The sequence below is a fragment of the Urocitellus parryii genome, chromosome 1, assembly GCF_045843805.1.
Source record: "Urocitellus parryii isolate mUroPar1 chromosome 1, mUroPar1.hap1, whole genome shotgun sequence".
In the NCBI taxonomy this organism is placed as follows: Eukaryota; Metazoa; Chordata; class Mammalia; order Rodentia; family Sciuridae; genus Urocitellus; species Urocitellus parryii.
This window is the reverse complement of record NC_135531.1, coordinates 259,788,700-259,812,570: the sequence shown is the minus strand read 5'-3', so window position 1 is coordinate 259,812,570 and position 23,871 is coordinate 259,788,700. Positions and strand designations below refer to the sequence as shown.

Sequence of the window (23,871 nt, the reverse complement as noted above, 5' to 3'; positions counted from 1 at the left end):
TAGGGTTGTACAAGAATTAAATGAGTTAATGTAGGTGAAATGCTTACAATATCCCACCACATATGGCTGAACAGGTTGCAAATTTAAACCTGTAAGGGGTATCATGTAGACAGATTATACTCTGAAGGATGCCCCTGGATGCTCTTAGCAGCCCCTGGAGTGTTCATAGTAAGTATTATTATTATTGCTGCTGTTGATTGCAAGCAGCAGACACATTTTAATGTATTCAATACGTCTGCTGGTAGGGTACTTCAGTTTGTTCAGATTTCATATCTATAGTGCAGAAATGCATTTGACATCAATTGAAGCTAAATCTATTCTATAGTAGGTTAGATTCTTATATTCTACATTGTACTAACAGTTATAAAATGAAAGTTAATGCTTGTTAATTGCTTGATTTGTTATAAAAATTTGACATCATATATATATGTGTGTGCGTGTGTGTGTGTGTGTGTGTGTATGTGTATTTTTTTCCCCCTCAGGAAAAACTTTGTTTTTTCTTCTAGTTTTTAGTCACTTCATGTTATTAGTAGCATGACTTTCCTAAAAGTATTTGGATCCTTTAATATATTTCTCATTGAAGTTCATTTCTATTGGTTGTAGTAACTTAAAGGAATTTGAATGTGTGTTGGGAGGAGTATAGTATATCTAGGATAGTAATCCATGAGTAATATCATGGATCTTTGCATTCATTCAGAAATCTTATTCCTTTAATCTGTTTATGTCTATTTTGTCTTTGCCATAATATTCATTAGATTACTTTTATTAGTGATTCTTAGGATCACAGGAGTCTACAGATAAAATCAATGATCAACAATCTTCAGTTCTAAGTATATTATTATCAATTTTGGTTTTGTCTGTGGAATTTGTGTTGATCTGGCTATTCCACTTGAATCTATACATGACAATAGACCCTAAGCTTAACATGCTAATAGAGTAATTGGTTGCCTCTATTCATGATTTGAGAGGTTTGGGACAATGGCACAGATTTTTCCACCTTATTCTACCTGGACCATTCTTCTACTCCCGGGATTTCTGCCATTTTTATTTCTCCTTGGGATTGATCTGTATGTCCAGATGGGCTTAGGAAGAATGACAATTTACAGAGGGCTTAGTCCCTTCCAACCTTTGCACATCTCTGTGCCACAGTAACTGGTCTGTCCATTAGCTATCCCTTCTGAAGCTCTATCTGAGGTGGTGCTGGGGAAGATATTGTGTACTCTGGCAGTTATTGAATCACAGTAGGGATTTGGGACCCTGTGGTAGGATGAATAGAAGTGTTGCAGACTAAATTTGATATACTTCACACTCTGCTCAAAATATGTCTTCATCATATGAATACATATGCTTTTCTAAATCCTTGTACCATTGATTGCTTGACTGAATAACATGATGGTATCTTTAGAATAATGTAGTTTAACAAGGTCCACAATACCTATTTTTGTTTCAGTATAGTAGCTACTTAAAATATTTTGAATTACTAAACCTTTATCAATTGTATAATGAGATGAAAATTTCCAACAATATATTTTTTTAAAAAAATTAACTTTATCTTCCAAAGCAAGTGAAAATACCTGCTCATATTTTTCTGACAATCAAAATGTATAAAAGTTAAAGATTCTATTCAATAATAAACTTTCAAAGTAAGAGGAAAGATAGGAAAATTGAATTGAGACTGAAAGAAAAAGTAAAGTCAATTTACATAACAAAAGTGAGGGATGAATAAACACAGGACAATGGGGACTGTCAGGGAGGAACAAGGGAACTGTGAACATCTGATACAGAAGAGCAACTCCTCATTACAATAATGTCATTAACTACTACTAATGTCATTGCTGGGACCCTATTGAGATTATATGAGTGGTTTACAATAATTTAAATTTGAGTAAAATCTATGTATTTCTGAGTGTTGTTGAGTAAAAAAGTACAATTTGATAGAAATTTGTCCAAAAATTAAGGAGTAAACACTGGGATGTGAGAGACTGTTAGATCTCAACACTAAGTCTGAGAGTTTGACTACTCAGCATCTGATCACATCTAACACTTGAATATTGTTTCAAGATGTAGCCAGGGTGCTAACCAAGTTTTGAATTATATACCAAGTCATAATCTCTTTACACTCTCTCATTTTGGATCTACCAGCATCAGGAATCCCTTGCACTGTTCTTTAAAAAATGTGGATTCTGTACTTCACCCAGTACTATAAAACTAGCATCTTGCACAGGCCACTCAAGTGTCAATACTAACTTTTGGGAACCATGACACAAAACCATTGTCTATACTGCCAGTCAAATCATATCATTTCAATGCCCAAAAACCTTGGCCAACTTCGTAACACCTGTGCGGAGTGAACTCCAAACTTCATAGGAGGCTTCCAGCTCCCATTGTAAACTCAAACCCCAGCTGCTATGAGTCCTGCAAATTGTCCTCAAGAGACTGTAAACTATATATTATGGTGGCAAAGAGCTGTGCTCATCTAGGCCTTTGTGTCACTGCTTGGGTTAATCCTTGGGCCTGGAAAACTCTTTCTTCTCTCCTGGACAAAGTGGGCATCATATCTGCTTGAAATATCCACCCTTCTGCAGAGTCTTTCTCAATTCCTTCCTCTCCACTTTATGCATACCTATGTTTTACTACATTTTATGATTTATGAAGATTACCTTCTTGTTTCTCTATTTCCTGTGTCCTGAAAGCTCTAAGAGGGCAGGACACCAACTTCCTCATTTTTTATCCCCCCACCAAGAATCTGGACTAGTTTAATGTAGGCCTTCTGTAAATGTTCCATTCCCTCTTTTGAATTATATGCTCATGAAAAAGATATTATTTTCTCACTTCTTTCCCCAATAAAAGCCATTTTAAGAGGTCAACAGTGCCTGTTTTTAAAAGGATTGTAAGAAGAATCCAGGGATATAACTGCACTGCCTCTAGCTAGAGGCAGGGTTAGGATATAATCTTTTACAGTTGCCAGTGACTTCATATTTTGTAACTCTTCAACTGTCTTGGCATATTACTTGCAGAAAGCATTACAGAGGTAGATATTGAATCTCATCTCTCCTGTCAGGCGGTCACACAAACAAGCAAAACTTCTAGCATGAATTTATGATTCTTGAAAACATAAAAGCAGCTCAAGGACTCTACTTTCTAAAAAGGAATGCAAAAGCTACATTTTTAGTAACATCGTCTGGACAAGAATAAAAGATGAACTTAATCCTATTTGCTAACTCCATGATGAATAATTGTCAAAGCAGAGGGGGGTTGCTTGTGAATTGAAATCATGCTAGTATGGAATAATCAGCACTTATTTTAAACATTAATATAGTTACTACCAAAACAGAAATATTGGTTTAAAATTCTATTTTTTAAAAAATGTTATCTCTTTGATTGAATCATAATGACAGCAGCTATTAATTTAAATAGCTCTGCTCTCACTAAGCCATATGGAAATGTCAGATTCTTAATTTTTAAGTCAAAAAGTGGCATATTTTTTCACATAGCTTTAAGAGAATTATCTCAATAAACAATAGAAAATAGTCATATAACAGGTTGAGACAGGGAAATGAGACAGATTTGGATAACAGTGGCAGAGTCCCAAAATACTGTTCCCATTTTTATACTCTAATATCTGATGAGTTTTTCTCTTTTCAGTCCTTATTTATAAAACCTATGCCTTGAGAAGTAGTTCATAAAACTAATTTATACTAAAATACTAGTGACATGTGTGGTCTATTTTCCTCATGAAATCAGGGCTACTGAAAATACTGGCTGGGTGCAGGGGTGCATACCTGTAATTCCAGAGAATCATGAGGCTGAGGCAAGAGGATCACACAAAGCCGCCTCACCAAAAGTGAGGCACTAAGCAATTCAGTGAGACCCTGTCTCTAAATAAAATACAAAATAGGGCTGGGGATGTAGCTCAGTGGTCAAGTGCCCCTGAGTTCAATCCCTGGTACCACCTCTCCTCCAAAAAAAAAAAAAAGAGAGAAAATATTGTATACAGAGGGAAGGAAAAATGCCCTCAATAAGAAATTGGACATTTGAGCCAGTGTGGTGGCACACACCTATAATCCCAGGGGCTCAGGAGGCTGAGGAAAAAGAGTTGCAAGTTTAAAATCAACCTCAGCAATTTAGTGAGGCCCTAAGCAACTTAGTGAGACCTTGTCTCAAAATAAAAAATAAAACAAAGAGGGAGGCTGGGGATGTAGCTCAGTGGTAAAGTATATCTGCGTTCAGTAAATATTTAAAAAATACAAAAAAAAGAAATTGGACATTTATATCTGTTAGGAGACAAATAAGAGACATTTCAGACTCCATAACTGTCCTCTTCACTGAAATACTCAGGGACAATCTCATTCTAGATGATGCAAAGATAAATCATTATGCTAAGAATGTAGCAGAATTCTAAGCCCTAGGCATTACATTGGGATCATCTCACTGAAAGTGGTCTTGTCTACCCCTTCTTACCTGAGTTAGAATGATGTTAAAATGTAGATTTGTTGGCTTTTCCTCTTAGTCTCATGGATAATAAACATGAAATACATAATAGTCAAAAATTTTCCCTTTCAGTATGATGTGGAATTAATTCTAAACTCTCTGAGGATGGTGGCCATGTCTGTTTCAGTTCAATGTTTTATCTCTAATATTCAACATCATACCTAATACACAGAACAATGAAGATGCTTATGAAGTAATTATGAGGAGATAGATGGAAGCAAAGCTAATAGAAATTGTTGTTGTTCCTGTGCTAGACAGATAATTACTATGGAAACAGTAAGGTTTTCTACCCCATCATCTCTTTGATACTTTTCTGCAGTAGAAATGATGAAAACAAAGGGCTACAAAAAATTTAAGTTATTTAACATAATATTTTATAGGACTTTACTGGCCAATTATCCACAAGTATCAAATTAAGACGGCAGGTCTGAAAGTGTAGTAAAGAGTGAATTCTGACAATCCGTAGACAGAGATTTTTGTTCAGATGTTGTGATATTTAGTTATTACAATAACTTGATGAAAATAGTATTGATACCAATGTATCATCTATTGTACCACTTTGAAGATCAAAGCTGAACTGAGTCCCTGGGCAGATTCCAAAAGAGTCAAAGCTCCAGGAAGACAGTTAAATCAAGGTAGGGCAGGCCAAGCAACAGTTTATAGAAGCACATTCCAGTCAAACCCCTCCAATGTGTTGGTAGGAATGGATTCTGAAATGTGTAGACTGAGGGAACATCTATCTTCTTTTAGCTCCCAAAATATATGGAAGAAATAGAAGATTCTGTAAAATCCAGGAAGAGAAGCAGCTGCTGAAGGCATCCTTATATACCAGTAATAATATTTTTGTTGAAATACAGATGAGAAATAAAAACTACTGAAGAACATCTCACAGCAGCAAGCAGACAGGGTTAAAGTTTGGGGTGTACATTCTGTGTCACTCATTTCCAAATAGTGAGCTTGACTCTGATACCTTGTCAAAAAAAACATGAACAATATTTCAAGAAATATACCTTTTTTTTAAAAAAAATTGCATTTATTTTAACTAGTAGAAACAAACATAAACATCATACATATTTATGGGCCTTTTTATGCGAAATCTGGGAGCCTGAATTTGGGTGGTGAATTGAAACTTGATAAATAAAGAGTCAAAAAAATGTAACTCTCCCCCGAAATAAATATTGAGTATATTAAAATATATTTTATTAATGTATCTTATCTGTTTCTCTGTTTTTCCTTTCTTTTATTTTCCTACCATATAGAATTCTGACCATAAAGAATAAAGCTAAATATTTTATTAGCTCAAACACAATTAAAGAAGTCATAGATTAAGTGACAGGTCATTCTTTGCTTTAGATATCTTCAATTTACAGACCACTTGGTGAATAGATTCAAAGCATTTCAACACATCTAAGAAGGCAAATTAATGTTAGATATTTTCTCATAAAAAAGTTTGGTTCTTCAGAAAGTTTTCCTTGCTTCCCAGTTTGTCTCACAGTCCTTTCTAATTTCCGCTGGTATAAATCAATTTAGATATATTAGCTTGGTACAAAGGAACTCCAGTAAGTTTTTAATAATAATTATCATTATCACTGATTAAAGTTATATTGTTCAGGCCAGATGGAGTCCTTTTCCTGTCAACTAGAATGAGCTTGCATTATGTAGTTATAATGTGTTTAGATCTAAATAAACAGATGGCAGAGTGACAGGATATTATACACTGATGATGTCAGTAGCAGCGATCACAGACAGAACTGCTTTAAATAAACTCTGCTGTAGCAAGGATACCCATACTTTTAAAAAAGATGGCTTGAACTGATCCTGAGCATTGTATTGATTTGGAAACACTATGGTTCCCTTCTGAGGGCAGACCATCAGGACAGGCTGAGGTCAATCAGAGAAAGTGTCTGCTGAATCTGTATTATAACTCTGAAGGTCTTTATCATGTGGGATCACTCAGGTACTTTCACTGCAAAGGAAAAAAAAACTCTAAGCAGTAAGAATGTTCAAGCTGATTATTTGAAAACCATGCATCAAGGGAAGATGGAAACATTTGGTAAACTGTATTTGATAATTTTTATAATATAGTTCTCTTTGAATTCACAGTTAATACCTGAAAGCTAAGAGAGGTTTAATAGGAAGCTTGTTATCCAACAGCTAGTCTTTCATCAACTTTCATGTGTACTTTTCATTCTAAAAATAATCCATGTGCCTAAATTTAGAATGAAATTCAGAAACCAGCTTCACACAAAGTCATTTTACCTGATTGCCTCTAGCTAATATTTTTATTTTTGAGTCCTTATGGGGATTTCTCTGTGGGACAACTATATTTGTTGAGGGTGATATTCACTGTAGCTAAAGAGCTACCACAAGAGTTAAAGGCCAATATTCAAAAATGCATATAACAATTTTAAAAGCATGTATTGAATAACTGAAATTGTTTTCTAAAAAAATTAGCTCTTTTAAATGCTTGATTTTGCCTTTTATTCTGATGTTTTGTCATGTGTTTCAAAGAATACATTCTCGCTTTCATAAACTTGATTTCTTTTTAACAATTAACTTAATTTGTGATATCTACTGGAATCAGTAAGCTGTGAACTTTTGAAATTATACCAAGTAGAAGAGATCAATACAACCAAAATTTTCAACAAAGTGAAATTTATTTAATATAACAATTTACTTTTGACTTTCTGGGAAATATTACAAACATATTTGTTTCTTTTTCATATAAAATGTTGAGAGTATTTTGAATACCAGAAGACTGTACTTCAGTTTTACATGTTCTGCTGTCATCTGATGACATTGGGAGTGGGGACCAAATCTTTAACAAATGGGCCATGGGGGTGATTATACTGCCATTGTTTTTTTAATCTGTCTTTATGTGTATGAATTATTTCCAGTATTTTTAAAATGGCATTTGTAGAGTCAAAGATAGAATATTCAAGCTTTGCTACTTAAGTGAGCATTTTCAGCACTAGGCCTCAACTCTAGTATGACATAAAATTTTTCGAAAGAGCAGGGATATGTCCTTGGGCAGTCTCTCCTCATCAAGGAGTGAAAGATTAAAACGTTCATGACCCTCTTTCCTCCTTGTTCCTCTTCTTCAGGTGGACGTTGCCATAAGTCCTGTACTGGCCGATGCTGGGGACCAACAGAAAATCATTGTCAGACCTGTAAGTACTCAATAGTATTAAAAAAAAATGTTTGAGATGGTCAAATGAAACATAATATGTAGTTGCTTCTTATATTTGTTTGAACTTTCTAGGTTAATGATTTCACAGCATCACTGTGTTGGTATTAGTTAGGACTTCAAAATTTGTATGTTAGTAGAAGTACACAATCCAAAATGTGAGCAAAATTATATTAATTCAACTTTAGGTAAAACAGATATTTCAGTATTTTTCCAAAGCAGTTATATTACCATTAATCGGTAAAAAAATATAGGGCAAAAAGGATACTGTGTACCTGCTATATTCCAGGCACTATTCTAGGCACAGGGGTTATAAACTAAGTAAGGGATGCATGTAGATTTTCTATTGTTAACATAAATCTTGCTCTGAGAGTATGTTTCTTGAACTAATTATTAGGTAAGATAGGTATGAAGCTAACCTCATTGCTCAGGCATTTAAAATCAAACCACATAGAGTATAGAGACAAATATCTAATATTTTCATCATGCTTAAAGTCATAAGCCATTTTAACCCCAGGAGCTTTCACCAATCTTAGGTATAAATAGTTTCTTTAAAAATGGAAACAATTGGGTGCAGTGGCATACCCCTGTAATCTCTGTGGCTGGGGAAGCTGAGGCAGGAAGATTGCAATTTGAAAGCCAGCCTCAGCAATTTAGCAAGCCCCTAAGCAACTTACAGAGACCCAGTCGGTCTCAAAAAAAAAAAAAAAAAAATTAAAAAGTAAAAGAACAGGCTGGGTATGTGGTTCAGTTGGTTAAGCGCCCCTGGGTTCAATCCCTGGTACTCAAAATAAATAAATAAAATAAAATAAATGGAAAACAAAATGCCCTGTACAAATGGTAAATACTTGTTTTTCCTGCTGCAATAACAATGACTAGAATACTATTTGAAAAGCACTATTGTGACAATAGTACATATTACTTTATGAGTATAGAAGGCAGAAAATATTGTTGGAGACTTTTACATACAAATATTATATATTGTGGAAGCTTGTTAAACTATTGAATGAAAGTTTAGAGATTTTTAATTTGTCTCAGTTCATGATGTTTGCTAGATTCTGTTTGAATAACAATAATAATAACAGCAACAACAAAAAGACAAAGAGAATTGCTTTATTTCAAGCACCAAAGGAAGAAGTAAAAGATGATATATGTTCAATGGAAAATGATTTCTTCAGTTTATTTTTAAAATTTGTGAGCATTCTCATATCAAAAATTCATAAAATATAATAGAATAAAGTAAGAAGTACCTTTTCACCTGTGTTCCTCTTTGGTCCCTTAGCTACCCTAGATAGGCAACAATTAGTATTGGTAATTTTGGTATATTCTTCTCAAAGATAATTTACACATACTCAAGGAAATGTGTATACATATCCCACTCCTTTTTACTCAGATATTAGCAGGCTTTGCATGTTGTACTATGTGTTATTTCTGTTGCTGTAATAAATATCAAAATAATAAACTTATAAATAGAGTGGATTTATTTTGCTCATAATTTTATAGTTCTTACTCCAGGAGTGATTGGCCCTGTTGGCTGTCACAAGACTTTATGTCATTGTTCTCTTCATGGTGGGGTCAAAGAGAAAATACCTGGGCCTGGCAGTGGCCTTTGAGGGCCACCCCCAATAACCTAAAGTTTCCCACTTGGCCCCACCTCTTACATGTTCTGCTGTCATCTAATGGCACCGGAAGTGGGGACCAAATCTTTAACAAATGGGCCATTGGGAGTGGTTATACTGCCATTGTTTTTTCAACCTGTACTTATGTGTATGAATTATTTGCAATATTCTTAGAAATGGCATTTGTAGGGTCAAAGATAGGTGTATTTGCAATTTGATAGAGATCACCTCCACAGAGATCTTATTCTTTGTTGTGGTTGCTAACAATTACCTTTGCCAGGAGCCTGTCTCCCTATTCCCTGGACAAAGTAGTATATTATCCATCTTTTGGGTCTTTGTCACAGGATTAGATGAAAAATAGTATCTCAGTTTAGATTTAAATTAACTTATTTAATAGAAACAATATTTTATGGCAGGAATGTTTTGACAAGAATGTTTTAAACAGGATTCTAAAGTAAGATTAGACTGCCGTGTGAATTTCATTCATTACAGTGTTTGGAGATAATGTTTTAATAGCAGAGAAGTCAAAACCAAGGAGTGCACAATGCTGAGATGACACTGATGTGGCCAATTGTAAGTCCAGATCTCTAAAATAATGAAGACTCATCACAGTGTTTTGTTAACGAAGTGACAAGTAACCATGGGAATTACTGAAGTGTGTAAGGATCTCCAGTCTTTCATGAAAAAAAAAAACACTTCTGAGTTGTCAAAGCAGAGAACAAGCTGTTGCAGACTTACCTGCTTTATTTTGCAGAGGAATCAGAGCTCCTTCGCTGTGGGCGGCTAGTTTGGGTGGGACACAATGGCTGTTAAGGAACTTACTTTCAGGGGATGAGGGCACTTGGAAACACTGATGTGGATAAACATCTCTTTCTTCTCTTTGGGAGGAGGTGGGTTAAGAATCCCTGTATTGTTCCTCCAGTGCTAGGTCCAAAATCCCACTGCCTTCCTCCTACCACACTTTAGAATGTCTCCTTTGCCAGAGATTACCTCTTTCGCTCTTTTCAGAGTTTACAGTTGAATGCAGTGGGCAGGGAGAAAGAAGTCTATACCATCTCCTCTAGACCAGAAGTCGTACATAATAACACTATTAGAAGTAATACTTTCAATAAGACTATTAACAAATAAAAAATGTGAAAATAAATTAAATAATTAAATAATAAGTAATTTAAAATGATAAATATTTTAAAAGAATTTAAATAATCAAATAATTTCATTTTTGTCTCATTTTACATGTACTTTGTACAATGCAAATGGAGCAGCTATACTTTTGCCTCCTGGTACTCTGGCATTCACGAGGAACAGATACACTTCTATCCATAGATGCCTTACCAAATGCTAGTTCTTCTAGACATATAGTAGAGTTTATTGCTTGCCATCAAGTGGAATGGGAAAAAGTCTTGTCTATGAAAATTTTCAGACCATAATTTCTATATCAAAGTATCAAACACAAAATCATTTAATTCATCTGAAATTTCTACATAGAAATTAAGTTCAGTATAACCTAACACTCAGTTAATGATCACTGTACCTATTCCACAGTCTGTCAGACTTAAATTCAACATGCACATGTATCAAATATATACAAGTATGCATTTTAATGTAATATATATTAACAATGACCTTTATAGTTTATAAAAACATTTCCATTTAAAACTTCATTCTAAGTGAATTTTCTGTGGGCTAAAGAGGACAGTTATCACTAACCTCATTTTACAATTGGAGAAATAAAAGCTGAGGATATGATTAAAGGGGTTGTTAAACATAACTCAAACTGAGGATTTTTAAGTGTTCTGTATCTGAAGATATTACTGTCTCCTATATCCCCTACTGAATTACACATTGCATTCAGTAATCGAGGGCTTTGGATATGAAATCAGCCAGATGATTCAAACTCCAGTTGTTCCAACTTTCTGTTATGGGCAAGCACCTTCATCTTTTTAAAAATCAGCTACCACATCTATAAAATGGAGAGAATTACACATATCATCTCAGAAGGTGGCTTTCTTTAGAATGAAATTCAAAGCCCTAATACAGTTGAAATATTTAAGTATTTCCTGGCATGTATTAAGGATCCAATAAATAATAGCTGATGGCATAATAAACTAGAGGAGGTAAGTCAGGAAACTGAATCCATTTAAAATCTGAATGAATGGAGGTGAGAGAGAAGCTCCTGTGGGCCAGTTGTACCTTGTGAAGTCTCCTGACACCTAGCATCTGGGGGATGAAAAGCAAAAGCCCTGGAGTGAGGAGGAGGCTGCTTGCCCTTGACATTGGCTCCCAGTCTCTCTCCCTGGCTGAGCTTCCTGAAAGATGAATTACTTATACATATTTAAAGAGCACAGCATACTGAGGCAAAATGTATTTTGGAACTACTAAAAGACAAACTTATTGGAAGACCTGAATTTTAGAATTATTTTTATTTTTTATTTTTTTGAAAATTTAACCTCCTCAGAGATTCTACAGTGATATGAGACATCCATTTATTCCATAGAGGAGTAACATACATGATCAATACTTTAAATTTAAAATTGTCTAGGCTTCCTTTAGATTTACAATGACTGTTTTGTTAACTGAAGTGTCCTACTTACCTCGAGGCCCACTTGAGATAAACTTCTATCTGAACCTTGACTCAATTTAAAAAAGAAACAAAAAACAGCAACAGTAAGTATGTTGTGCAAGTTTTCAAGAATATTCTGCTTTTTGTTGATTGATCCTATACATGTGCATTTTAGGATCTGAAAGCAATAGTCTCACCTTATTTACAAATTATTTCTTTGTCAATCATTGAAATAAATTCCCTTTAGTGAGCTTCTCTGGAGGTATTCATCTTCATGTTTTTCCAAATATTTCCTTATTTTTATGGATGGTGCTTTTTTGAGACTTTCAATATACTAGGCAAAGAAGAAAAGAGTATTTAAAAGTTCATCACTTTGGAAAAGGAAACTAAAGTAAGGAAAACAAAATTATTTCACTCATCCAACCTTACCACTGCTGAACTCTTCTCACTGGTGTCCCCTCTTTGCAAGTGTGCTAGGAATTGTCCTCTGTGTCACTAAAGTTGAGAAGTCAGGGGTAACGACATTTGGCTCAGGCTCTGGGGCAAAGTTCATGGCAATGAATGAGTGGTTAGGATGCAACCAAACAATGGTACAGAGCGTTAAAGCCATCTCCAAATAGAGACATGGGAGCAAAGATTCTGTTTACCACAGTGAGCTTGAGGAGAGGTCTGCAGGAGGCAGAAGTTTTAAGTAGCAGAAACGAAGAAAATGTTTTTGTTCTTAATAGTGAAATAGAAGGGTGGTATAAATTGACAGCTTACACTGGCTCACTATGCAAACTTTTCAGTCAGAAATTTTAGTAGAATTTTGTGAAATTTTAGCATATTTTAGTAACACTATACAACTTATTTTGTGTACAGGTTGAGTGTCACAGTTAGTTTGACTGCATGTTCAATACTTTAAGTGTGTCATTGTGCCTTGATAGAATTCAATAATGATCAGACTGTAAACTGGATCCATCAGCTATTTCTAAACTATTTATTCCTAAAAACTTAAGATTTTTTTAATTTAAATAAATTAATTTTCAAAATCTTTGGCAACCTAAAGAACTTTTTAAATATTAAAGTTATTAAATGATACCTGTAGAGTCTTACCGAATGTACTACTCTTACTATTTTAATCATGAGTCTAATGTTCTGAAGCAACTTGATTTCATTCTCTTTAATTCCTTTTTGATGTTTGAGCATCCTGACCCTATAAATTTGACAAGAACATTTCTCACATAGCCGCAAAGGGTCAAAATACAACTTAGTCTGCGATAGTGAGAGCTGTATTACATGTAAAGCAGTGACTCTAACTTGAAAGTACTTTTAAGCTCAGTTAAATCATGGCCGCATTGCTCCACAGCACAGCTTAAGTAAATTGATTCAGTGGATTAATGTAGTCATGTCAGGGGAGACAAACTTATCTGCTATGTGAAGTCTGAAGCTTATAGAAGTATTATTTAGCAGGCTTACTGGTAAGAATGACAACTCTCTCTATTCATAGGAACAGGAGTCCTGAAGTCTGAGCTCCATAGGTGAAGGTGTGAAAGAAACTAAGCTTTAAGAAATAAATAATAATGATTAAAGGAACAAAGTTATCTCTGTTCCTGCAAGATATATGAAGCACACTTATCTCATTTAAAATAGATGCTTCTTGTCCCTTTTTATCTTTAAGCACAACATCAGGCCAGCTCTCTCTAGTCCACTATTATCAGGAAGGTTGCTGGTTTCATTTCACACGTTCCTTTGTCCTCCCAGGCCCAGTGTCATCTCCGTTAGTCACTGCATTTTGAGTGAGGAGAAGGGACAAAAGAATACATGAAAATATGACCTTCTTTTCTCAACCTTTTCCTACTTTTTATATAAAAGTCGCCATAGTTATTATCTTCAGTGGCATATTTTTTAACTAGAATCTTCTAGGCTGATAACCACTCAATATTCTACTCAGTCTGCCAAGTTGCTTTAAGAATGATATTTCTTAACTCCAAACTGAAAAATGTAGGAGCATTTGGTGACAGGTTTCAAAAGTTATTTGTCTCCTAAACTAAAATATTATATTACAAAAATTAACAAAGACATGTATGTTTCAACTACTGGACCAATGGATAGATTGTTACTTCTGCCCAGTTAATTGTCACTGAATTGATTAAGGCTAATGCATTATTTTAACCAAAGGAAAACTTCTTGTGGCAGAATTTACTCCTAATTACTTACAATATACTTTGTAGGCAGATCATTCCAAAATCTTATTTTTTTAATTAAAAATAGAACAGAAACAAATACCGACAGTGTATTTATTCTATTGTAGATCATTGTAAATGGGGGCATCACTATATTAGCAAAATAAAACCTTGTTTCAGACAATGCTTTATATTACACATCGTTTCTATAAAGACATTATAGAATATGCTAGGGCAACTTAGAAATTATTTTACAGTTTTCCTCTATAACATTATGCACGAACATGAAGAAAATTACTTTCAACAGTGACAATATATTAAAAGTTTTTTCTTTTAATAACACAGGAGGGAAAAGCTTAAATCCTTAACCTGGTTTATGAATTCTATTCATTCTTAGGAAAGTCTTGAGAGATACATGTAATTTCATACATTTGTCCTATATCTGGAACTGCTTTGAAATCCCAAGAAATGATTATATATTTTTGTTCCTCAAAATTTCATTAAAAAAGTAGCAGCTCAATTTTAGTGTTTTTTTCCATGATAATTAAAAGTTTCCTGTAGATTCTGAAATCAGAATGACAAATTATGAAGATAATACACTAATTATACTTGCATATATGCATCCACACATCATTTGTCTGCAGTGTAACTGTGTTTGCAGTCTTTGTGGAACAAATGTTGTTTAAAAAGAAGGTGCCAATGTGGTAAATATCCCATTAGAGCAGAGAAAAGCAAGGGGGAGCTAATGGAGGAAAGAGAAAGAGCTGAGCCAGCACCCCTGATCAATCAGCAGAGCAGCCTGCCTTTGTAAGAAGCCAGCTTCTTTAATTAAAACTCTTGTATTTTACTAATAACTTTGCATGTCCACAAGCCTTCTTATTGATTTCAATTATTTTCTATTTTCTCCTTTTTTTGAATTTATAATTTCTGAAGATATTGTAAAATTAAGGGAAACATTACAATGGACTAATTACTTGTACTCATTTAACATTTCTAACCATCACTGAATAATTTACGTGAAGAAAATGAGAAAAAAAATCTCCACTGATATGCTGTTCATTCTCACTTAAATTGATCAGCTTTGTTGTAAACTGATGACTTTCCTCAAAGATAGAAGAGAAGAGAATGGTTTCCATTTTAACCACAGGAGATACTTTTATCATAACTATTCTAGATATCACAGGTTAGTGTTATTTCTGAGACATTGCTTAATGCCCTGCTAAGGGCCCATAGGGTATAAAGGAACTGCATAAATTTGTAACTGTTTTCTGGGAATAATGTGGGTGGGATGCAAAAGAAAGATGAGGAATGTTTGCAAAGGTGAAAGAAAATATTGAACTGGGGACATCAGGGCACTAGAGATGCAATGGTGCCTCTAAACTAACTCAATTTTAAGAACTTCAGTTTTCCCAAATTCCCTTATCCACATAGTGAAAGCATTGAGAAAAGTTGATTTCTGTGCCTGCTTCCTTGCACAGCGTGTGTGTGTACATTCATGTTGATTAGCTGTGTGTACAGGGTATACATGTTATTCTCTCACACTCCCTGAGTGGGCAAGGGAATGGGTTCCCCTCCTGAGGGATGGGCTGGCTGAGAAATAAAAGCTGAGAAAATAGTACTGTGAAATAACTACTGGACACACAAAAAATATGTTTTCAGATGGGGGGTAGTCATGGGCCAACTGAACAGACAGGTGCAGCTACTAACAAAGAAATGATCCTGTGCTTGGTTTATTTATATCGGCACAGATCATCGGCACATGATGGTGTAGTTAAATATTTTTAAATGTTAACTTCTTCATCTGTGACACTGGGATAATAAACTTCTCTGCCAAATGCACAGGTTATTTCATAACAGTTTTTTCCCATTTAAAAAAATGTACATGATATCAAGAGTACAGAATTAAATATAACAATGTCTCTCCATCAGTGAACACCATAGAAAGTTATTCTCAAACACAGGGTAGAGGAGGCCAGGTAGGCTGCTTGGAACACTGCCCACCTGCAGTGTTGCCTGAGACCTTTGGCAATGCTGCGGTGGGAGTTCACAATGTATTGGGCCATCTTAAAATCAGTAGGGGTGCTGCTGGGAGTTCCCAGATACCAGATCTTCCCACTCAGTGGCTTCAGTGCTGATCTGGTCCACACACATTTCACAGGTGTCTTCCCGCATAACACAGTTATGGAATATGTAGATATTGATGACATAAATACAGATATTGAGGGGTTGAAGAGAATGCAAACTGTAGGGCATGGCAGAGGTAGATAATCTAAGCAGAAAAATCAGAAGTGAATATTCCACATTAGATTACTAAGAGCACCTTAAGAAGGACAGAAGTATCTGGAAGTGCTACCATTATAAGGATTTTGTTATTCTGATAGTGATATAGTAGTGATGAAATTTATCCATAATTGTTTATATCTTTGCAACAAAATTATTGGCTGTTAGAGTAAATATCTTTGACTATCAAAGAAAATTTTTCATTTTAATTTCTATATGTGACATGCCTCTGATAAGCAAAATTCAGCATTTGCTGCAGAAATGGAAAGAAGTGTAAGATTTGATTCTTGTGAATGCACACACTTGCATACCACCCCCAATGGCTGGGGGGATCTGGCAATCTAGTGAACATATCTATTCTGCTTAGCATTAATATGAGGCGTATATCTTCTATTTCAAATTGGTTGGTTTGGTTGGAGGATGAATCAAGTAAGCAGCACAGAGACAAAAGAGGCTAAGAAGGGGTGACTTGATACAGGGCCACACCAGGGTCAAGTCACATTTGGACAATTACAATAATTGTGCATTTCTAAATAGGATATTTTAATATTCTATATCTTAGACCAATATAAATTTAAATATTATTTTAAAATTCATAATATTATCATGGCTGCTTCTCTCCATTACCATGGGCATTTGCAAAAGAAATAGTCCTTATATTATGTTAGTTTATAAATAATAAACCTAGATATTTTGTTAAAAATTTATTTTTGCATATTGCTACCTCATTGGAGACAGTTATTTGAGGTTTCTCTGAAGTCATTTTGCTCATGAATTTTGTTACAATAGATCTGATAGAGCATTGTGATCACAGGTTTCATCTGATTTCACTATTTCTTGAGCTTGAATGCTTGTTAACCAAGGCAATTATTATTCTCTAAAGTGAGGGGAAAAATATACATAATTTCATTGAGTAGAACATGGATGAGAGGAAGGGATAGAAAGAAAGACAGACTCTGATGTTACAACTGTATTTCACAACAGAACAGCAAACTTAAGTGAGTGAAGAATTATATACTATGGTGGATAATGTATACTATGAAAAGGCTTTTATAAAATTAAGCTATACTTTTAACCGTATCAAAGTAATTTTGAATGGTTTCATTTTAACTAAAAAAAATAGTTTAAAGTATCTCTGAAAAATGAAATTTAATTAAAGAGGCAAGCATTTAGAAAAAAAAAAGAAAAGAAAAGAAACTATGTGAAAGGATTTTCTGCACCAGGTATTAAAACATTGAAGGTAGTAATTATTGAAACACTGTGTATGGGTTTCAGCATGAAACTGCTCAACAGAATCTAACAGGAAGTCCAAGTTGAAAGCTAAAATTTGCAAAGAAACTTACTTTTTTGTAAGGTTGGCATATTTAAAACATACTCAAAAGCATAGATTAATCAATTAATAATGCTGGAGCAAATGTCAAATGTATGGATTAAAATGAAGTTAGATCCCTGACATAAAACAAAAAACGATAGTAGATTAAATTTGAAAGGCATGAAATAGCCTACAGATTATACATGGAGTGTGGACTAACAGCTTAAAAAATACAAAATAACTGATTGTAGTAGGAAAACATACAGGTACGTGGTAAGAGAATGAATAATTTGTCTTTAATTTATCTGTAGAATGATGAAAGTCTTCTTAAACCTGACATAAAAGACATAAAGAAGAAAGAAAAGGTCACTTTAACTACAATAGTAGTTTGTATTTTAAAAATACTTCAGTGATATTTGAGATATTAATTCAGACATAAATCAATGCTTTGCCTTATAATAAAAAACATACAATTTTTACAAACTAAACATGTTCAGTAATTCCTAGTTTGAATGACAATATGAGAACAGGAATAATCTCAATTGCTCTTGGTGGATTATAGATAGTAGGCATCATTGTATTGACTAATTGATTATTTATGGTCAAAAGATTTGAAATATAAATTTCCTAAGACTAGGGAATTTATTTTAATACATACTACACAAGATGTATGTTAAATATTATATATTATAGCAGTGTATATAGTAATAGCAAATGCAAATAATATAAACATTTTAGAAAGTGGGTTAAGTTAGAGGATATCACATAGTAGTATAATTTATTATCATTATTATTATTAAATTTTTTGGGGGGGATTCCGGGAATTGAATGCAGGGTAGCTGTACCACTGAGCCACATACCCAGCCCTTTTATATATTCTATTTAGAGACAGGTTCTCACTGATTTGCTTAGGGCCTCATTAATTTGCTGAGGTTGGCTTTGAATTTACAATCCTCCTGCCTCAACCTCCCACACTGATGGGATTAGAGGCGTGTGCCACCATGCTTCTCTCATATAATAGTGTAATTTAGAGCCTTGAAACATCTTGTAAAAGAAGCATATTAATACTTCTTTAACAAAATATTAGTGATATAATATTTTGTTGAAAAACACCAAGTTATAAAGCAATATAATTAACATTCATTACTTGACTATACCAACAGCAATATTTACACAGGCATTATTCCAAACTTAATAATTTCTAATAATAATATGTTCTTTAAAACAGCTTCATAAAGTAAGTACAGTTGTTAATTTTTACACCTGAAGAAACAGAGAGGTCAAGTAATTTGTTTGATTCAGCACAGTTCTTATGTAAAGTCAGAATTGGAGTCATCTCCAGATTATTTCCTATAGTCATCAATGGTGCTGCCTATCACCTAATAAATTGTTCTGGATTTCAGCTAACAGCTTCATATGTATCATCTCCTTCAATCCTCATAAATAATTTCTATAGAGCATCCTGGGAGCCAGGTTGGAGGGGCAAGTTGCAGAGGGTGAGAAAGAGTCTTAAGGGGGATGAGAGCATTCCAGGGTATAGAGATGTGTCCCCTTTGTGGGACTTGAAAATTCCCATTAAAGACTGAGTTCATTTGGGTTACTTTTGTGATCTCTTGCCTGTTATACTGCTGTGGACACGGGGATCCCCAAATTTGTTGCTGTGGTAAGAGAATGAATGATTTGTCTGTAATTTATCTGTGGTTATTTATACTTCCTAAAAATGTGTAATGTGTATGTGATTTCAGAATTTTAAGAAGGAGAGGATCAACAAATAAATCACACCCTCTTTATTGTCACATGATATTCTATAATTTCTGAGGATTTCTAAATGTTTGTCCAGATCATAGACATGGTAATGTCTTTTATCAATACATTCATAATGCATAACTTGTTTACTAATATCTACTGATATATTATTTTCTATAAATATTTTGCCAAAGAAAATCATAAATGTTGTTTTACATTAGCCCCAAGTTTAACACCTACTCTGTAGAAGTACAGAGTTAAATACCCCAGATTTCCAGTGTTGGAGGTGGGAATGAGAGGCATGAACCCGTGGGAGTAGTCCCAATGACAAAATTCGGGAGGGAAGGCATGGGTCAGACACTACTGTGCGATGTTTTCTGTGGTCTCTGTGATCCTGAAACTTCAGAAAAGGGGAGTTTCATCTCTAGTGGCTCCAAGCTCCTGAATTCATTAGGAGGTTAATTTGCTGCACATATAAAAAAAGGAGCCCTCAGACTGATTTTTCTAATTCCCTAATTTGACCTTTGTCCATGCAATTGAGCAATGCTTTCACACTGCTGGTTGAAACTCGTTAGTGGATTGTAAAATCCCTTCACAGATGGACAATGACAAACATTAAATTTTTATTGAAATAAGATAGATTGGAATAAAATCGGCCAGATTGGGGTAGAATAGAAAAGACAATATTAAAATGTTTTGCACATAATTAGAGTCAATATTATCCCTCAAAACTTCTCATCATGCATATGTATACTGAGCCATGTTGTACATTACATTATTTGTAGTGTCAATTGTGGTTTAAAAGCCTGAAAAACACTACAAAGATGCTTCGTTTAATTTGTAGGCAGACATGGTTGTCTTCTTGACCAGATAATCCCAGATGTGTTCTATGAAGACAAAAGCATTATTATGAAAATGTTTTTCCTTATATATTTAAAACATACATTTATAGCATCACTGTTTAACTGTTATTTAGATATAGACTTGAAAATTGGCCCTAGCTATTGTTCTTTTTCCTCCTCTGTAAATTTTGTATGTCAGAACCACTACTATATAAGATTCTATAAAACACCGTATATCAACTTATTTCTATGACTTAAACCACAAATGTGAAGAACATTTGAATAATATCTTAGTATTTGTTATAATCACTCATAGTCATATTAGTTAATTTGACTTTGGAACAGATTTTTTAGAGATGTAAAGCAGATCTGTGTTTGATTATTTTATTTGCAACATGTTGCATATAAAATGATTTCTTGACTTCTCCCCCCACCCTTTTATTTGGTCTTTGCTGCAAGACACTGTCTCCTAAATTAATGTACACAAAACAGTGATGCTATATACGAATCAGGACACTAATATTTTTAAAGAATTTAGCCTTTATTTAATTTACTTATTTGTTTTTGTTTGTTTGTATGTGGTATTGAGGCTCGAAACCAGGGCCTCACCCGTCCTAGGGAAGTGCTCTACCCTGAGCCATAACCCCAGTCCGAGGACACTAATTTTAAACCAATTTGATAATAACTTATTATTTGACCCAGGATGGTGTAGTTAAATATTTTTAAATGTTAACTTCTTCATCTGTGACACTGGGATAATTAACTTCTCTGCCAAATGCACAGGTTATTTCATTACAGTTATTTTTTCCATTTTTAAAAAATTTACATGATACCAAGAGTATAGAATTAAATATAACAATGTCTCTCCATCAGTGAGCACATTTTTCCAGCCCTATGTTTTTTCTCCTAAAGTGATTACTTGTTAATAAAAGTTTGGTGTGTGTGTGTGTGTGTGTGTGTGTGTGTGTGTGTTTCAAGCATATATGTATAAACAAAAGCACATATAAGTGCTGAGATTTTTATTTACAAAAGTGGATTTACATGTTAGTAAACATTTGTCACTGTGACAAAGTACATGAGAAAAACAACTTAAAGGAGGAAAGATTTATTTTGGTTCATGGTTTTGGAACTTTTGGTCCATGATCAGCTGGCACCACCATTACTTTGGGCTGGAGGTGAGGCACAACAAAACATGACAGAAATGGGTGACAGAGGTCATGACAGGGAGGAAGCAGAGCAACAGAGAGAGGAGAAGGGACCAGGACCAGATATACCCTTTAGGGGCTAATTCCCAGTGACCCACTTTGTCCAACCACCTCCCAATTCCTATTGCCTCCCAACAGCACCACCAGCTGTGGACCAGGCCTTAGATAGATGAGCCTTCAAGGGTCATTCCAGATTTAAACTGTAGTAGAATACTTATTCTTTTATAACTTATTATTATTTTATATACATCATATTTTTAAAATCCTTTCATTGCAGCATACAGAGGTCAACCATATTTCTATATATGCTGCAGCATTTCCCCCAGTTATGGTTGTGCTATGCTTAACCAATTCCTGATTAGTGGACATTTGGGTTGCATTGTTCTAACCTCAATTATGACCACTGGATATTTTAAAATAATACCTGTCCACAAGTGCCCCTTCTTCCATAATTCAGATTTCTTTCTAGAAACAGAACTGCTTGGTCACAGATGAATTTATATACACAGGTTTGATGGACAAATTACTCTTTATTTACTCATAACAATCACTCATTAGCAATATCTTCAATTACTCCTATCAGTTCTACACCCACCAATAGTTTGTCCGATTTTTGAATCCTCATCAAAACTGGAAACTACCTGGGATGCCTGAAGAGTACTGATATCTCTTAGAGACATGTGAACGTTATTTTGAATTTAATCAGAGGCAAATAACAATAACAGATTTCTCATCAATAGAATGTAAAATTTAGACGATATAGCTCATTGGTTCAAGAGATACTTATTCATTCTTCACCCAATATGAGACTCTTTCTTTTCAATATTAATATTCTGTAATTATTTTCATCACAATATTAGTAGGAAATTTAGGTGCATATTAAGTAGAATAGAAATTATCTTCATTCTCCTCTACTAGTATTTCAGATAAATAACTAGAAGAAGTGAAAGTGATAGAGTATTTTTTTTCATTTTACAATCAAGACTGGTGTTGAGATGTGATCCATTGTAAGACAAAGTGACTTTGAATGATTAATATCAATTTTTCTACATTTCTTGCTGTGTGACAAGTCCATCATAAGATTATTTCAATTTTGAATATGTTATCTCCATTCTGTAATTTACTAGCAGACTGAAGGTGCAGCTTTCAACTATAATGTTAAAAAAGATGTTATTTTTTTAAAAGATGCTACTTTTTAAAGATACTATTTTAAAAAAAAAATTCTCATGCAGATTTATGTCCTTCCATCATAGTCTTAACATTTGTATCTATGATCCTATAAGGCATATATAAACTAGCTCATACTCACTCTTAAGAATATTATTTTTAGTTGATGTAATTGAGCAATATTGTTTTTTCTTTGAATACTGACTTACAAAGTTTGGTGATGCTCATAGCCTATTAATAAGGGAGAATTTCCCTCGTGGCCAAGAGTCTGATTTAAAATCAACTTTAAAGTCCCTTGATGAATCATTGAGCTTGTCTTTATAAATAAAATAGGTTAAATAAAACTTCATTAAATAAATGGATAAAGTAGCTGGTGATGAAGAATGGATTAGACAAGACCCCTTTCCCCCTTGACACCACTAACAATATTATCATGGCATAGCCTTTGGGGTCACCAGGGATTTATCTGGGAAAAGGGTCAAACTTAATTAGTACCTGCCAAAATCTGGGCAAACTTGTATTAACTGCCTCTGAATGTAAGTTTTAGCGAGGGATGATCAGGTATTTGCTAATTTTTCCTGGTGAACTAAGCAGTTATTGCATGTAGGATTAAATACTACCTGTAGGATTAAATACTACCTGTGGTCGTGAGCACCTTGTGGTTTACACTGGTCAGTTAATTTTCAATAGCTTCATCAGTGTAATTAGGAATTAGGAATGAAAGAAAATCAGATTTTCTTTTGTGTTATGAGAATGGGAGTTTGGAAGACCTAAACACCTTCATACCTTTTCATAATTCTACTTTGTCTGCTTTAACTATTAAAAACATGAAAATTTATATGTACATATACATAAAATTACACACACACACACACACACACACATACACACATATAAATATATAACCTCATATCACCTGAGAGCCTCTTCAATATGTTAGACTTTATGTGTTGGTCAAAATAATGGAAAATTCCTAAAAGTAAAAAATTTCCTCCCTGTCCATACCAGGACACAATTTTATCATAAGGCTTTACTCTGGCAACATGTTTTGACTTAATTAGTCTGTAACTTAGGGAAATAAGGAAGAGCATTCCAGTTTAACACCCATCTCCATTTCTGACTTTTCATCTAAATGTTTTACCTATTCTGGGGGAGCTTTTTCTGAGGAAGAAGACAATGTCTTTGAGCAGATATTTCAAAATATTTGCTTATAAAATCTCCCTCTAAGAAACTTGGGGTTTTTAACACACACACACACACACACACACACACACACAAACACAAATTTTCTGGCACC

General features: G+C 34.2%; 1 protein-coding gene and 1 long non-coding RNA gene across 2 annotated transcripts in view; one reads left to right on the top strand and one right to left on the bottom strand.

The window, feature by feature from the left end:
- Erbb4 (erb-b2 receptor tyrosine kinase 4) overlaps window positions 1-23,871 on the top strand; it is a 1,044,475-nt gene that overhangs the window by 712,416 nt on the left and 308,188 nt on the right. The window contains exon 5 of the mRNA XM_077799365.1: window positions 7,596-7,661. Coding sequence (XP_077655491.1) covers window positions 7,596-7,661 — 66 coding nt within the window. The remainder of the gene's footprint in view (window positions 1-7,595; window positions 7,662-23,871) is intronic.
- Window positions 11,889-12,318, bottom strand: LOC144255188 (uncharacterized). The gene is made up of 3 exons (XR_013343679.1): window positions 12,287-12,318; window positions 12,055-12,191; window positions 11,889-11,923 (listed from the first exon to the last, which is right to left on the bottom strand). It is a non-coding gene; the product is annotated as an uncharacterized LOC144255188 (long non-coding RNA).